The 16,653-nt window shown below is 35.0% G+C and overlaps 1 protein-coding gene across 3 annotated transcripts; it reads left to right on the forward strand.

Moving 5' to 3' along the window:
• Positions 1-846: 846 nt before the first annotated feature.
• Positions 847-16,538, forward strand: LOC123012091. 3 transcript variants are annotated; one of them, XM_044409883.1, is made up of 17 exons: positions 847-999; positions 7,589-7,793; positions 10,972-11,042; positions 11,093-11,190; positions 11,248-11,381; positions 11,433-11,654; positions 11,713-12,204; positions 12,258-12,281; positions 12,365-12,664; positions 12,839-13,270; positions 13,322-13,578; positions 13,629-13,965; positions 14,016-14,220; positions 14,270-14,463; positions 14,512-14,687; positions 15,291-15,422; positions 15,532-15,672. In XM_044409883.1, the coding sequence occupies exons 2-16, from the start codon at positions 7,631-7,633 to the stop codon at positions 15,399-15,401; spliced, it is 3,216 nt and encodes a 1,071-aa protein (XP_044265818.1). In that variant the 5' UTR covers positions 847-999; positions 7,589-7,630; the 3' UTR covers positions 15,402-15,422; positions 15,532-15,672. The 3 variants fall into 3 exon arrangements, with proteins under 3 accessions (XP_044265818.1, XP_044265817.1, XP_044265819.1); XM_044409882.1 differs by lacking the exon at positions 15,291-15,422 and having other exon boundaries at positions 15,532-16,538; XM_044409884.1 differs by lacking the exon at positions 15,291-15,422 and having other exon boundaries at positions 14,512-14,720; positions 15,532-15,668.
• The last annotated feature ends 115 nt before the right edge of the window (positions 16,539-16,653 follow it).

Consider the following 16,653-nt stretch of genomic DNA (forward strand, 5'->3'; position numbering starts at 1 on the left):
GGACAAAGTCTTTAAATTTTTATCTTTTTAAGTAGGACAAAATCCTTGAAATTTTAATTTTTAAAACATATTTTAATAGTTATAAAATCGTTAGCGTTATTAATTGCTATCAAACGTCAGTTTAACTGTTCATGTGACTAAATTAAACCAACCAGAAAACCAGATGCTCAAATTCATGGGCTAATCGCACATTAACATTTAACAACGAATTAATTTTTAATTCGCCTTCTATGAACTAACCCTATTAGTAATAAATAAAAGATTAATCAATCATTTCTGGGGAAAGAATTCAATATTATTGTAAATTCAAACAAATTATGTTACAAAAATTGTGGAATATCTACTCGAGCAAACTTAATCTTCCTTCCAGTTATTTAATTTCCTTTTTTACCTAGTTATTATGAAGTTTCTATTTGAAATTTTTTCTGAATTGATTTGATAGATGGGTACTGTATTTATCTATGAATAAATTACGTACCTCGTGGGTTTTGACTGTTTTATTTTCATTTAAGTAGGAGCTGGTCCACTTATAGACTACTAAACATAACAAATATTATTCTAGAGTCAAATTTACAAATGCAAAACTTTAGATTTCGTCACTCCCGTCCTTGAAGCGACAAAAATCATTATCCAAATTACCACCCAATATAAATAATTGCCAGTATTAGAAACTAGGATTTCTTAATCGCATTCCAAAAGCTGCCCAATACATATTAATTTCCTCTTCCTTAAAATTTCATTGATTCTTAACCGAATTTCCGAACCTCTTATCCCCACTTGTTATTTTGTAATTGTTTAATCGTAGTGGACCTCACACTCCTCTCAGCTCAACAGGTGAGGTGAACCCCTCTCCACGTCGATATCACCTTCTTCAAGTAAAATTTCTCGATACAACTAGTACCGACTTAGAAAGTGTTTGAATCGTACTTGCGCGGAAAGACAGCGCGTTGTGGTGACTTCAACGAGTGGTCTAGTGGGATTTTCTTGTTACTGCGGCAGGTATGTGTGCTCTTTCGCCCAAAATTTTGCCACCAACACCGATTTGACCCTTATTTCGGGGATGACGCACATGGCGAATAACACGGAGGAATGTAGATTCAGAGTTTGAGTTACCTCCATTGACCAGTTGACCTTCGCCGGTTAATATTGGACCGAGTCACCTACCTTCAAAAGACCTCGTCATTCCGATGAAGATTTATTGCATATTTGCGCTTCAATTGCGCAATTTCGAGTAAACAATTTGTTAAAAGAGAGAAAGTATCGCGGATTGCGAAGATGCTGAACTCGTGGCGCAATTTTGGACCACCTATATCGAATTTTTCAAAAACAATCAGTGTGTGTATAGTCCACTTTTTTTCTGCAAAGAGAAATGCGTAATCGCCGAAGCGTTGCCAACGTAATACTTTATGTTGTTATCTCCAAATGCAGGAATTTACTTCCTTTCCTAATTGTTATACAAAGTTGAAATCAGGTACATATTAATCTGATTTTTTCATCAACAAGCTCCATTTTTTTTTAAGTTTTGTGCTAATTCGAAAAATCTCGGGCAAATTACAACCCAACACCATTCAGGCAGTGATAAGATCAGGATTCACAACAATTAGATACATTCTTGCAGTTTTCACTCAATCTTCATTGTTCCATTGAAACCATTCATGATATTGCACCGATCACTTATTCTTACCTACTTTTAATTTCTTCTGAATCTCGGGATTGCATAGCTTTGGGTCAGAGAGCATTGCACACGACTTTTAACGTCTTACTGATTGTTGTTTATTCATTAAACATTCATGGTTTTTCTCTTTAAACCACAGGAAGTGTCTGTTGTATCAGTCTACGGTATCTCAACCTTACACACACATATCTTACTCTTCATTCATGAGAATTCGCCGTAAACATTATCGGATGAATAATTTAGAAAAGTATATGAGAAAGTGTGTAATTTCTAATTAATCTCGTGTAGTGTCGGAAACAAAAATTTAGTTTTAATAGGGTTATTAACCGTTGCAAATTTTTTAATCAGTCGTGTAGAGAAATTTCAGCGAGAAATTCCACCATGAAGTACTTAATATATGACAGGATTTTGACTTAACGGTATTTGAGAGGAGCCGCACATCGCAATTAGCTTTATGTACCGACTGTTAACGATGATAATTGCTGGGTAATTAGTCCGTTTTTGAATTATCTTGTGCAAAATATTAGTTTTCTACGTGAGACAGAATGAAGAATGCACACCACAAATCACCGCTTCTGGTATAATGCATCTGCATTACAATGTTCAAATTCACTCAAGTGAATCGAAACCTGGCAAAAAGTATATTGTTTAAGACACTTACTGAATATACAGAAAATTGTAAAACTGTACTTTTTTATACTGTTTCTGATTATAGCAACATTTATTACACTGTTCTACAAAACACTATTCAGTGATTCACTAATTTGTTGCTTGTTGATTTTTATCACATTTAGCATTGTTTTAATGTTTATTATTGTTTTCAAATTTTGTACAAATGAATTTGATGGAGTGTTGGAACATTTCATTATTATTCTTGGGTTAACTATTGAGGTGTTAATTTTTATTTTAAATAAAGAATCTTCAACAAAGTGCGCTTTTAAGAATGTTGTGTTAAAGATATCACAGAAAATGAAAGTTTTTCACATATAGTTGTCAACGTAGTACAAGCCAGTGATCATAATAGGATATTGCTTCTTCCTTTGGATATTCTCACCAATTAAGTGAATACTAGTTCGTCATACGTTTAAACACTTTCACATATTTATGCTAAATTTGGTTATTGTTTAAGCTACAATTTAATTGTTTCTGGTGATAAATGCGAGTGGAATATTAGAAAATTATGCTTGGCAAAATTACAGAATATATTCATTGTTGAATTTTAATTGTAAATGTGTTTCGAGCAACTAAAGGAAATTTGTGAAATCGGCTCCCTTTTCCTTGTGTGGATCCTGTCATTGTCATTTACTTTTTACCATAATCAAAACTGTGAAAAAATTCAATTAAAAATTATGTGAAGTCATCGAAATCTTCTTTTTTGATGATTTGATGATGTCAAGATGTATGTACTTAAGATTATAAAACTCTGATGTCATTCGGCTTTGGAAGAACCGCATTCTTTTAATTTACCATTCCATTTTTTTATTAAAATATGTTGTTTTTCCTTTAAATCATTTAATTACGTTATTAATTTATTCAAAACCGCAGTTTGAAAACTTGTCTATCAACAATTATATTACATATTTGTATTTTTTGCTCATAAACTTAATTAGTTGTGTTTGTGTATTATCAGATTACATAATTCTAAATTATTTCTTGATGTATAAAACAAATACCGTTAAGAAAACTCGATATTTTCTCAGTAATACCTTTTTCCAGAAGTAAGATTTTTAAATTAACTTCCAGGGGCCGGACAGCATTGCCCATATACACGAACATTTCTCGAAACTTCCGAGGTTTTAAAGTTCCATAATTACTTAGTAAATTTTGATTTATTGATTAGTTTTTATAGATTACTTCGAATAAAGATCTTGCTTCAAATATCTAACTAGCCACCGCAGCTTATTGATAAACTCTTTTTGGAATAAAGCGATAAAGCAACGATGATTTCGTAGAAAACCAAAGTGACAGTTTTGTTGTTTTCATTATTTTCGTTTTTATAACAACCTACTTATTATTGTTAGTGTTTATTTTCTTGTATTGTAGTTAATGTACTCATGATGCTAGAGAAAGTCAAAAAACGATTTTTTCAATTTCAATATTTATTCAGGATGCATTTCTACGAAAAATGTTTTTCCGTTAATTAAATTTGTGAAACTTAAGTTCCTTATTTCTTTCAAAAATTTGTGTTTTAAACATACAAGAGAAATGAAAAAATAACTTTTGATGTGTTTAGATTTTTTTCTTTATAACTACATGTTATAAAAACAAATTTTTGCATTTGAAGCTGACCTTCATATTTATTCATTGATTTTTGATCTTTCAAGAGTAAAATAAATGAAAAAGTACTAACTGAAAATATAACAGAAATATTCTATTCACACGTAGATATCTTATATGTAGGTATGTATGTATTGTCATTCAGTTTTGTCAAGGATAAAATTTATTGTCTCAGGTGTTTTACATTTTCTCATGAACAAGTTCAGTACATATTTAATATATTATTATTGTGTTGTTGTAGAAATACTGAAAATCAAAGACATATCATATAATAGATATACGCTGTTGCCATACGAAGATGGCTTTTACATGCCAATAAAATTTGCTGTGATTTTATTAGAGGTCAATAAACCGGCATTGACTTCTTGGTCGAACATTTGCTCATTTGTCAATAGATTCTCGTCAGCCTAAAGCTATAACATATTTGGAGACATTCCATTTTCATACATAGTTATAGTTATAGTTTTGCCATTTTTTTTACCTACTTTGCAGACGATCACTTAAAAAAATACTATTTTATTCATTTTGGCAGATATAGTTGAATGGCACCTGCTTGGGCACCTACAAATTCCTGCGCATTAACGGTACCTTTACCGCACCATCGCCATACCACAGATGTGAAATGGTTCTTTAACTCTATAACGTTTCAGCATTGATTCACGAGATATGAGATAATTCAGACGAAGAAGTCGAACTTCCGCATTACCAACCTCAACAATTTGCGCTCGCGCTCCTTGTAAAACAATGTGACTTTCACTCATACTTCTAGAATCTGAATTGTTTCAGTTTTTCAGATGTGTTCAAGCCGTGCCTAAAATATCTTCTAATGACAACATGAATTCCACAATTTATTAAGTTCAGGTTGCACTCGAAAAGCATTTAAAAACTGGTTTCTTGCTCGATAATCTTGATATACCCAAAGGTGAAAAATAAATCGGTGAAATGCATGCAAAGTTGTCGTACGAATATACACTCTACATAATGCAATAATTGACTACCTGCGACTTAATAAGGCTGTAAGCACTTCCGTTACTGCTAAATCTATACCTCGTACGCACATAAAACTTGATTTACTGCTCCTCCCATGTAAGGAGCGTTTCTTTTGTTGAACATTTCTGTTTTTAGTGAGAGTCGGTATGTGGTTATCTCGCAAAAGTGGAAATAACTTTTCTATTAATACGGCTTCAGGTTTGTTTCATTCATGACGTGGCATTTAAACGCTCCAAATACAAATCGCAAGAGAAAATTATTTATATCGACTCTCTAGACTTTGAAAAGTAAAATCAGACCTAGTAAAAAGTACACTTGATGTGTAGAAATCTCATTTTTTCCAAAAAGGATCGCGAGCTTTCGAGTGAATTTTCCCATTTACAAAGATTCTTCCATTTAATTTTATGTTAAACTAACTAACAATAAATATGATAGCTTACACAAGACAAATTGGTAGCATTGTAGGAAGTAGGTATGGCATTGGGTGAAAAAAATTCGAGGTTGTGATGTCTAGTCGGGTGGAAATGACAAAAACTACGATTTTCAATAGTAATATTACAAACAATTTTGACGCTTAAAAAATATTTCCACTGGAAGAAATATTATTTATTGCAATGAAGAAGTTTTCTAAAACGTTTAAATACTCCCATTATTTAGTAAAAATTACATTGAAAGATGATTTGCAAACTACTGTTTTAATAATAGCTCTAAATAATAGCTATTTATGCAACAAGTTGCAAAATGAGCGTGTTTTTCACTAAACGTGAAGATTTGTGCAAAAAACAGCCATTTTGCATCGTGTTTCAAACAATATTTTTTTCCAATTACCTAGGTTGTGAAAAACATAGGCATCAAATTCGAATTTTAAATCTGTGATTCGTTGCGTTGCTATGAAAATAGTGTTATTTTTAGCCTATTTTAACACTGGTGATAAAATAATGTCATATTTTATATCTAGTGATAAAATTAAAACATTTGACAACTAAAATGACATCACAGTGGTTGCTTTTCACAACCAAATTAAAAAAAAAATATTACCAGCTGTTAAGAAGTTTTGCTCGTGTTATTGAAAAATTAAAGTTTGGATAGAATATGCTATTCTAATAAAAGACTTGCATAGGTACTATACTTTTTCTACGACTTAACTTTAGAAACAGTTTGAACCAAAAATTTGTATTTGTCAAGATAGTGTTACTTGTGACAATTCGAACACTACATAGTGTAAGAATATTTTTGCACAGTTTTAAAGAATATGAATATTTCTACAAAAAAGTTATAGAATTTTTTTATTATAAATCCTAGTCAATAAGTAAAAAAATGACAGATAAAAAAGCAGTAACTTCTCAAATTACAGACACAATAAGTTGGTTATTTTCACGTTAGGATAAAAACGGACAAACATTTAATGCGAGTATTAAAAGCAATGACATGTTAAACATGTGTTACATTGACACCTTTCCTCATATCTTACTTCCAATTCGTAAAAATTTTACCATTTCCTTGAAATATTCCGTCCACTATGTAAATTAGTTTAACGACGTAAAATCAGATAATTCGACCAATACGAAACGTTATCGTCATGAGATCACTATTCGTAATTAGTCGAAAATCCCCTTCAAAAAATATGTTCCTTGATTTCTGGCTTTTACCAAATTTTCCGAATTTTCGGCGCACCTATCCACTTTTCCAAGGAAGTTCTTGGTCTTCCCCCATCCCAAACCCAACAAGTCACCAATTCCGTCACGTCCCGGTCCTCGAGGCGGAACTTTCGTACAAGAAGAGAAATCGCGGTCGGCCGCCTTCCGGCGCTCCTCCACATGAAAATGCATGTAAGGTGCTGATGATCAGTCCCCCAGCAATTATCTAACGCGACCCTGATGGAATCTGGTGACGAAACATCTCACGCATGTACAAGATAAAAGTACACAGCGTGTCATTATGAAATGAACTTTCGCTACCCGTCGCCGCCTTTTCAGTCAACTTGCTGGCCCAGATGTTGTAAATGACGGTAACAGTTTCAAGTTTTCAATGCTCAAACTCGACAATGACGAGATGATGTCTAAAGACGAGAAAAATCCTGCCACCTGTGAGAGTAACGTCACAAATTGGTGCTCTCACAGCATTGCGACACTTCCAGATTTTCCAACTGTCCTGCATAATTGGTCGTTACGCAAATCGGGTCGCTTTTAATGAATGAATTATGAGAAATTATTTTTAATTAGATTAATCAGCGACACGAATTTCCAAGCAAAGTCAAGAAACTCGCAATTGATTTAAATTGTGGCAATCGCATTTAATTCGATCCGCTCTACCTCGTCTCTATCTGTTACAATCGAAATTCTTGAGTTGGAAAATCGGCAAAAAGCCAATAACATGTATCAAAGAACACCTAAGCAGTAGAAAATCGCCAAGTTGCGAAACCCCTTGCATAAGATACTTTAGACAATTAATTGGAAATCTTTTGCTATTCCTCTTGCTAAACAATGAACACACCCAATTCTTATCCTTTTTGAATTCTAATTTGGCCAATGGGAGGTGTTTCCACATTCATTATCACAACATTCTGCATTTTTATATAAAAGAACAAGGTCGTGAAACCTTGTGTCCTCTTTCTCTACTTAATTTTCAAAACAAGATTTTTTACAGGTATCACCAGTTATGTTTCTTCCGTGTTCAGCTTCGTGAAAAATGAGACCAAAGGCGTCCCTGCCAATTCTTCTTCTTGTGGGTGTCGTCTTTTTGGCGTCTTCTGCAGAAGGACATGTGGCACTTACGTTTCCGCCGGCCCGAAAATATGATCTCGACTTCTTAGACAGCTCTAGAACGAAAGCACCGTGTGGAATGCCTAAAGGTAAACCAATTAATTTTATAACATTGTTACATAAGAATTCGTTTTGACGCCTTAACTGTCTTCAAACGAGCCAATTTGTGTGAATCTTCTGAATGCAGATTTTCTCATAAATTCATCATTAGCTAAACACAATGTTTGTTTATAGCACTAGCGAGTTCATTGTTTATTATATTTTTAAGTAATTATTTATTTTGCGAAATGTATTATTTTTGCCTTTTAGCAAAATATAACAGGGTTTTACCCAACAGTGTTATTTATCAGTTAGTGACCTATATTTTCGAAAATTTATTATCACAAAGGTATCACAAATCAAGAGATGTAATAAAAAGCTTCTGCTCTTAAATATTATGTAATAATTTTCATTACATCCAAATCTAGAATCTTCAACTGGTCAATGAGAACAAGTGAGAGGACATCAAACATATTAATAATGTATCTAGTTAAGCTTTGATTATCTGATAATTGCGGTTGAAAAATGATTTGATTAACGAAACGTTATTTAAATATAGTTTTGATCCTTTCTAATCCAATATTTCAGAGGATTAAATCATCGCATTTATTGCCTACAATTTACATAAGTGAGTTTGTTTAAAATAATGAAAAATTGCAAATTAGGTGAAAGAAAACTCTTATATACATGTTTGTGCTTCGATATTGTTTGAAGTTTGTCCAACAAATGTTGAATGAACGTTTACTAAAGTTACACTAATTGAATAATTTTCAACTTACTGTCAATAAAACTTGTTGGAATTTCGGTACGTGAATATTTTACTGATAAAACCGTTTTTGCATTTTCATTTAAATTGCAAATTGCAACGCTTTTAGCCAATTTGCATACACTGCCCAAATATTTATTTTCAAGAATATTCACCGTGAAAAATTTAGAGAAAGTTCAGTTTGCACAATGTATATGGCTCATAGCCTCCAAAAAAAATGTAAACAAAACAAAATTGACAAGTTGTTTCACTGAAGGTTAATAAGTTTAGTAAACTTTTAATTATTGATTTTATGTTTGGTTTTAAGTGGATGTTACAGCAAGGGGGCAACAATTCGAAATTGTTTAATTTTTCATGAAAATCACGTACGGAAACTTGTACTATATAGTCATTTTATTCAGGTTACGTATAGCTGACATGTTCCTCGATATAAGCCATTTATTTTTTAAACGCATTATTAAGAGTAATGTAGTTTTCTAAGGCGGACGTAATAAAATTGTTATGTGTCTACAGCAAGTAATAATGACATAACTTTGGGAGAAAGGAGAAAATGTTAACAATAAATCTGCGAATTAAATTGTTCACATTATAAAAAAATTAAATAACAGAAAAGGTTATTATAAGAATTTTATTCTTATTGTTTTACGTTTTTAGCTTTTTTAGAAATTAAAAGTTGTCATTGTTTAACTTAGTGTATAAAAAAGATAAAATCTTCAATCAAGGAAGGATAAATAAAATAATAGAAAAGTTTAATACTATATTAGAAAACTTGTTTTTTTTTTTTTAGGTAATTTTGTCATTAAAACTTACCAAATACTAATCTAACAAAAATTCAAGGACGAAATCTTGTTGTATTTTTTTGCAACAAATTGGCCATCTTTAATTGTGACTTTATAGGATACAATGGGTCAAGTGAAAAATTATTTGGTTTCAGTAATCATTTAAAAATTATTTTAGTAATTTCTGCGGTCGAGGTAAGGTTTGATTGAAACTCACTATGAAAGTTAATTTTATGTTACGTAATAAAAATTGGAAATTAATAGGTATTACTACAAATATTTGTGTAATTTGTTTCACTCCTCATTTTTACTAATGGTTGTAAAAGAGACTTGATATTTGTCTGTTTGTGTTCTCTGTGGGTACAATTAAGCAGGCACTCGCAAAGTGTGTAATTATTTTCATTTTTAAGGACTTTAAACAAACACAAAGTACCAATTACAATTAAATAATTAAATTAGGAGTGCCTTTTTCCTACTTTCTCTTGGTTAAATACAGATGTCTAGCACGACAGATTCGTTTATTTGCTAAGTAATTTATCGATGATAGTAATCATTATTATAAAACATGACAAAATATTAAAAATGATTCTGCATGTAAAAAATAGAAGTAAAGTCATTATTCTGAAGTCATCAACCAGAGGCTGCAGACATAAATCAAGTCTAGAATACAATATGTAGTAAAATGATAATTTAAATATACCTCTCATACTATGGAATTTTCTCCATTTTACAGTAATGTGAGTTTATGGGTGCAGCTTATCGTGATATTTCACAATACAATAATTCACGGGATTCCAAATGCGATTTTTTGCTAAAAATTAGTTTTTACATAAATAAATCTGACGCATGCACTGTTACTTAAGGCAGCAATAATGCTAATTTTTCACATTCCGAATAAGTACACAGAGTACATGCACCGCCATAATGATTCAATCCGGAATTCAAGGCCAGTTAATGATGCTATAGCTGTGCTATAATGCTTGCCGGAGGTGGGCGTCTTGCGTTCCTGAAGCCGGATTCAGACTCACACTCATCAGTCCAGTGGGTTTGCAGAGGGTTGTCCCAAAATAATGCATTTAGAAATCGACAAACACATTGCGTTTATTTCACAACAAATGAGCAGGAATTTCATAAATTATTTATAGGGGGATTATATAGGCAAATCTTGCGCATCAGAGGCGGCTAATGATTAATTCAAGTTTATTGAACACAATGCAAACATTATCATATAAGAATTTTTTTCATTGGAATTACTTATGTGTTTTATTGCAAGGCTTATGTATGACCTCCATCTTGGATGAATTTTCATCTTGGGAGGGAAAACGGCGAAGGTAATAGCAAGTCACGAACCATGCATTATTACTGTAAATAATTGTTATTCAACTTAGAAGTCACTTTAAAACGGAATAATTACCACGTGGTAATATTTTGCGCATTGGCTGTAATTTAACACACAATTTCTACCCAAACACCAAACACTATGCGTTTCGACCACAAAGTAGTTATCCTCAGATGAGAATTAATTCGCCAAGACATCTAGAGGTCCAGAAGAAAATAAAAATATAAATTGTCATGTAAAAAAATTATAAACGAAAATAATTTATGTGTAAAACAACTCTTTAACTAATTAAAATAAATGGTGTAAACGTCATTCAAAAACTTAATATTGTTATTTTTTTGCAGGCAACATTAAAACCTCCTTTCTGAGTGGTGGCAAATTTAATGTGTCGTGGCATTTAGGATATCCTCATCGGGTAGGCCTCCTCTCAAATAAAAATGTAAAGATTCTAATCGTTGTTTTTAGGGCGGGTTTAAAATCCAACTTCTAGATCACCTCGAGAGACCAATTTTAGATTTAACTCCCACAATTCAAGGGTCGGAATTTGTTTCAAGTGATGCGACGTAAGTAAACTACGTTTTCTTGTTGCAAGTTTTTAATTATAAGTTCTTGGAGAATAGGGCCCAATCCTTCCAAGTGCAACTACCAAAAGACTTTACTTGTCTGAATTGTACATTAAGGTTAATCAGACAGGCGTTGGAATGGGGCGCCGATTACAAATTTTGGTCGTGTGCCGACGTCGACATAAAAACAAGTAAAATTTTCCGCTTTTGTGTATCGCTGTATTTTACATAATTTTCTTCAGGAAAAGACTTTAGGGAAGTGTGCAGCAATCACGGAAGGTACCTTTTAGGGAGGTGCAAATGTGACAGGCTTTATTATGGCACCTTTTGCGAATTTCGCGATGAATGTTTAGAGGACAGCGACTGCGGAAGTCACGGAAAGTGTGTAGATGTTCAAGCAACAACAGCCCCTCGAATGCAGTGTTATTGCCAGTTAGGCTGGTTCGGGCCCGGATGTAACAAACGTGAGTTGTTTGCTTATGACTAACACCTTTTCAAGATTATGAGTAAATAAAATTACAGGTTCTGCCGTTAAAAACACTGAAATTGATTTCGAATCGTACACTCATCGGAAGCTTAGCGATACCTTCAGATTGTACTGGAGGATTCTTAAAGAACACAAGGAAATTGAAGTTGTTATGGTCGTCAATGGAACCAGTTATGTTGGTCTTGGCTGGCGACCCCAATCTTTAACCAAATCTTGCAAAAATTTCCCTTTAATTGGAGTGACCGAATCACCGGTCACCGAAAGTAAAGCCGAACCGGAACCGGAAGCTAAAAGTGAACCGGAGCCCGAACCTACAAGTGAACCAGAGCCAACAAGCGAACCTGAACCCACCAGTGAACCCGAACCCACGAGCGAACCCGGGACGGAACCAGAACCCACCACCACAAAATACAAATCTAAAAAATCGCAATATTCCAGACGTTCGGCAATTCCACCACTGCAGAAAATTCACCCTAATGCTGACGTCGTTGAGACAAGTGTGTCGTTCCAGGTTAGCAAAAAGCAAGGTACGTGTGCTTGGTTGCAGTAAAACATTAACTTAGTTGCGCGGTTATTGCAGGACGAAGCCGACGAGAAGTCAGCGGTAAGTTAATTTTCTTCTTATTAACGCACTATCCGCGGTTAGTATGGCACTTAATCGAGGTGGCCGGTCTTATTTCCTTGTAGAACCTGTAGCGGAACCGGAAGCAGAACCAGAACCAACCACCGCTGAACCTAAGTCAGAACCAGAACCAGAGCCTAAATCTGAACCCGAACCTGAACCCACGTCAGAACCCGAACCTAAATTAGAACCCGCTCCTGAACCTAAGTCGGAACCGGAACCTGAACCCAAGTCAGAGCCAGAACCAAAACCAGAACCTAAATCTGAACCAGAACCTGAACCCAAATCGGAACCTAACCCTGAACCGCACTTAGAATCGGTTAAAGCTCACCCCAAACTACAAGTAGCACCCACTGGAAAGAAAGGTAAAGGCCTGTACATAAGAAGGTAGATAACTTTAAATAACTTTAAGTAGACTTAAGTATTAACTATTTCAGTAGAATATACTATATGCTGTAGTAATTTTTCCATTTCTTATTAACTGAATCTAGATTGGATTACAAGAACGTTTCTAATTATTTTTTTATTAACACCTGTAGATACTTTAAATCCATACACCCCTCGTCACGATTTTAACCCCATGGACTGTACCGACATTGTCATCGGTTCAGCTCGAGGAACAGCCAGTAGAATCGCCGATTATTACACTCGTGACAGGTCAACTCCCAGAAAAGACAACTTCTGGGGCGGCAAGAACGACTTAACTGCTGCCATGGGCTTCGAAAAAGATGGAATTACCACAATCGTCTTCCGAAAAAAACTACAAGCAATCGAACCAACAGACCATAGCATCGAAGACAAAATAATGCATGTCATTTTTGCCCAAGGACAAGAACCAGGGAAATACGTCCATGTCCCCAAATCCGGAGTGGAGACAGCAAAAGCATCTGTGAAAGATTTCTATAAACCTGACGAACTCAAATATCACGGACACAGATCCCAAAGAGGAGTTTCTACAATAAATTTTTTTGGTAATTAAACTACAAACTCATAATAAATCAATTTTATTGAACTGTATTCAGATGAGAAAAAGGCAATCCCTGTTGGCGGGTCACCTCTCCCAATCGAGTCAGGAGCCAATCAGACGGCGAGTCAAGGAATGAACCCGTCAGAATGTGGGGGAGAGTGGAGGTACCCTCGCAATTGCGACACTCTGAACAACACTTGTGAATACACAGCCAAGTGGGAAGTCCAGAGAAAAGACGAAATTCGGTTCACGATAACCACGAGTCATACTGACCTTTGGACGGGAATAGCGTTTTCGAATGATGAAAAAATGGTATGTCTTTGGTGGAAATTTTAAAATTTCTGTTAAATAAAGAATGTTAGAGTCAAACTGATGCAATCCTGGGATGGGTGGACAAGACCGGCCGACCTTTCCTGATGGACACCTGGATAAGTGGATACACCCAGCCATTCCTGGACAGTTCCCAAGGGATTTACAACAGTGAAGGACGCATAGTTGATGGGGTCACCACATTGTCGTTCACCAGAAAACGTATTTCAAACGACCCCAAAGACTTGTCTTTCACCGATGACCACTGCCTCTTCATGATGTTCCCGGTCAAAGGAGGTATCTTCAACAGTGTTAATAAAAAGATCCGGAAGCATGAAGCAGTTCCAGTCATTTCTTTGGAAAGAATTTGTATCAAGTCTTGCGGAAGTGGTAAAAAACACAACTCGAATGTTACAATATGTCATTGTTTTATTTTGTAGATGACGATGTTGTGACAACTACGGAAGCACCAGGTTTGAGCTACAACGTTGCTGTTAAAATTGTGGAATTGGGAGAGAATTTCATTATCCCCAAACCGGGCTCGCTGCAATATGATGATTTGTCTAATAGTATCAGCGATAATTTTAAACCGATATTTATGAAGATGCCAGGGTTTAGACGAGCCGTAATCGAGGATTTAAAAGAGTAGGTTAGAGGGGACTAGTAATGGAAAAGTGTTAATTGGTAATTTTAGGGAAGGTAATGATTTGGTTGCCACAATGAACGTCCAACTTGACAAAGCAATGGCCGAAAAAGGCCGTTCTTTATCAGACAGCCCCGAGTCTAACGACGAACAAGTTCACAAAATCCTGCAAGAAAGTGTAGGAAGCGGAAAAGTTGGTAATCTCAAAGTAGATCCAGCTTATTTAGTTTTTGAGCCTCAAAGCTGTAAGTCGGAATATTTGTCTCCTCACAACCTTTAATTTGAATTTGCAGTGACTTCAAACATCATCCAAGGTAGTTCTTCTAGAGAAGACAACAGTTTCTTCAATTTATCCGAAGCCAAGTTGTATATAGTTTTAGGCTGCATTGCAGCTTTGGTTCTAGTCGCTATAGTTCAGGCTAGTTGCACAATTTATAAAGCCGCCAGCAGAAGTTCGTCGAGTCATAAGGTAACATCACTGTGAGATCCCCACAGAGGGCAAGTAGGTTCATAACATTTTTGTTGTCTAATGCTTGAATGCTTAGTGTCAATAGCGGGGTAAAAGTTTCGCAAATAACATTGTCGCACGTGCCATGTTGATACCACAAGATAACTGGGAAAGTTCTGGGAAACATTAGACCGGCAAGAATGTGGTGAATTTGAAGCTTAGTCAATAAAAAAGTTGAAGGATTTTTAGAAATATATATTATGGCTGAAAAAACTTGTATTTTGGTTGATTCACAAAAGATATTGTTCTGGCTGTAATCTTATATTTTAAATAAATTAAAGTTTAAATAGAATAATCTATTAAAACATCAAAATCATCATCTAAAAATCTAAAAGATTTGACAAAATATAAAAAGACAAATACTGCTAAAAATGAGTATAATTTTAATAAATTGCGAATTTTAACCGATATATTCCGAAATATGCGTTTTTAGGTATCTAACAATTTTAAATGAACAAAATCAAATTAATTGAATCGCAATTTATAGTGTTTTAATATTTCTAAAAGTGTCTTTCTGGACTGGCGAAGGTGCAACTGCAATAATGTTTGTGTGCTTGTTGGTAGAGGGTATACAGTGTGCAGCTCGACCCCATATATTACCAGGGTGCATACCAAGGTCGCGAGACATTGCCCCACTGGGCTGTGGCCACCATCGAGCGCTCTAGGCACTGGTAGCCCTAGTCAGGGCCTAGTGGGGTGAGTTTTGTCAATTTGGTATAGCACGTTTTGCATTTGCACCAGGGGTCCGGTTTCGGTTCAAAACTCCTCAACCTCGAATCAAATCCCTAATTTCGACTTCTTCCAGGACCGTTTGATACCAAACTCTGCATGGAAAGACTACTCTGCCGCCAACACAAATTACGCATTCGACGCTTTCGAAGCCGAAGAGAAGAAACAGCAAATGAACGGCAAAGGACGCAGCGATACTCTCCCTCCGAAGAGTAACAATCGCATTCAGAGGCCTCAAGGCCGGCCCCCGTCCGTCCCTCCTCAGAACGCGAGTAATTACATGGGCGACACGAGGTCCTTGCAGCGGCCCAAAGGGGCCTATCCTGGTAATCTAGAAAGGACGACTTTCTCACTGCCAAGGACGACGTACGATAGACAGAGACCGATGCCGGACATGCAGCCAGACTTTTATTTTATGCCGTCCCAGAGGAAGTATTCGGGAGAAGTGGTTAGGGTCTACGTCGACTACAATAACCAGCCCAAGTGACTACGGGGCTGGGTCACGTCACGGGACGTGGGGCGATTTTTCAGTACCTTGAGTCTTAGATTTTAACGGTTTTAATTATTGAATTTTAAGCTGATTGCGTAATTTATTTTTGTACATATGGCGTATTTATTGTATTATAACTTATTCAAAGTCGCAGCCATTTGTACGAAAAATAAGCGTGGGGTAATTTTTCTGTGCGGAATGTATCCACTTAAATACTCAACCAAAGTTAGGTACAGCTACAGTAAGGTTTAGGCTATTGTATATTGTAAATTTCCAGGGCACCCCATAAGTGTTTTAGTTGTTATTTTTTAGAAGTTTAGCGCTGCAGGACTGGATACCCAACACAGAGCTTCAACTTTTATTTTGTGTCGCTTGTTGTAAATATTTACAATACTAAATAGATTTAAAACACTTAGTTAAGTGAATTCGCCCTAAGTCATGTTTAGTTTTAAATGAGTCAATTTTTATACGATTGTGCGGTGTGACACAAAGTAAAAGTGGAATAACAAATTACAATTTTAGAAACTTTTATATGTATATAAATCACATATCGAAAATTTATAGCAACAATAAAAAAAAGAGTATTACTTTTATCGAACACGTTTCTATTGACCTTCAATCACTTTCCACTTCAGTTGATCTCATTCTGTTTGAAAATGGTAATTTTTCTTGCCAAGTAGGCCAAGAATTTTTTAATTCATCAAATTA

This window comes from Tribolium madens, unplaced genomic scaffold (assembly GCF_015345945.1).
Source record: "Tribolium madens isolate multiple individuals breed KSU strain unplaced genomic scaffold, Tmad_KSU_1.1 Scaffold_91;HRSCAF=231;Tcas5.2_LG7, whole genome shotgun sequence".
Classification (NCBI taxonomy): domain Eukaryota; kingdom Metazoa; phylum Arthropoda; class Insecta; order Coleoptera; family Tenebrionidae; genus Tribolium; species Tribolium madens.

Excerpts from the sequence above, each read along its gene's own strand:
- LOC123012091 (XM_044409882.1), top strand. The coding sequence starts at position 7,631 with ATGAGACCAAAGGCGTCCCTGCCAATTCTTCTTCTTGTGGGTGTCGTC. Across the intron at positions 12,665-12,838 it reads AGCACCCACTGGAAAGAAAG|ATACTTTAAATCCATACACC; the intron begins GTAAAGGCCTGT and ends TAACACCTGTAG. Across the intron at positions 13,966-14,015 it reads TATCAAGTCTTGCGGAAGTG|ATGACGATGTTGTGACAACT; the intron begins GTAAAAAACACA and ends TTTATTTTGTAG.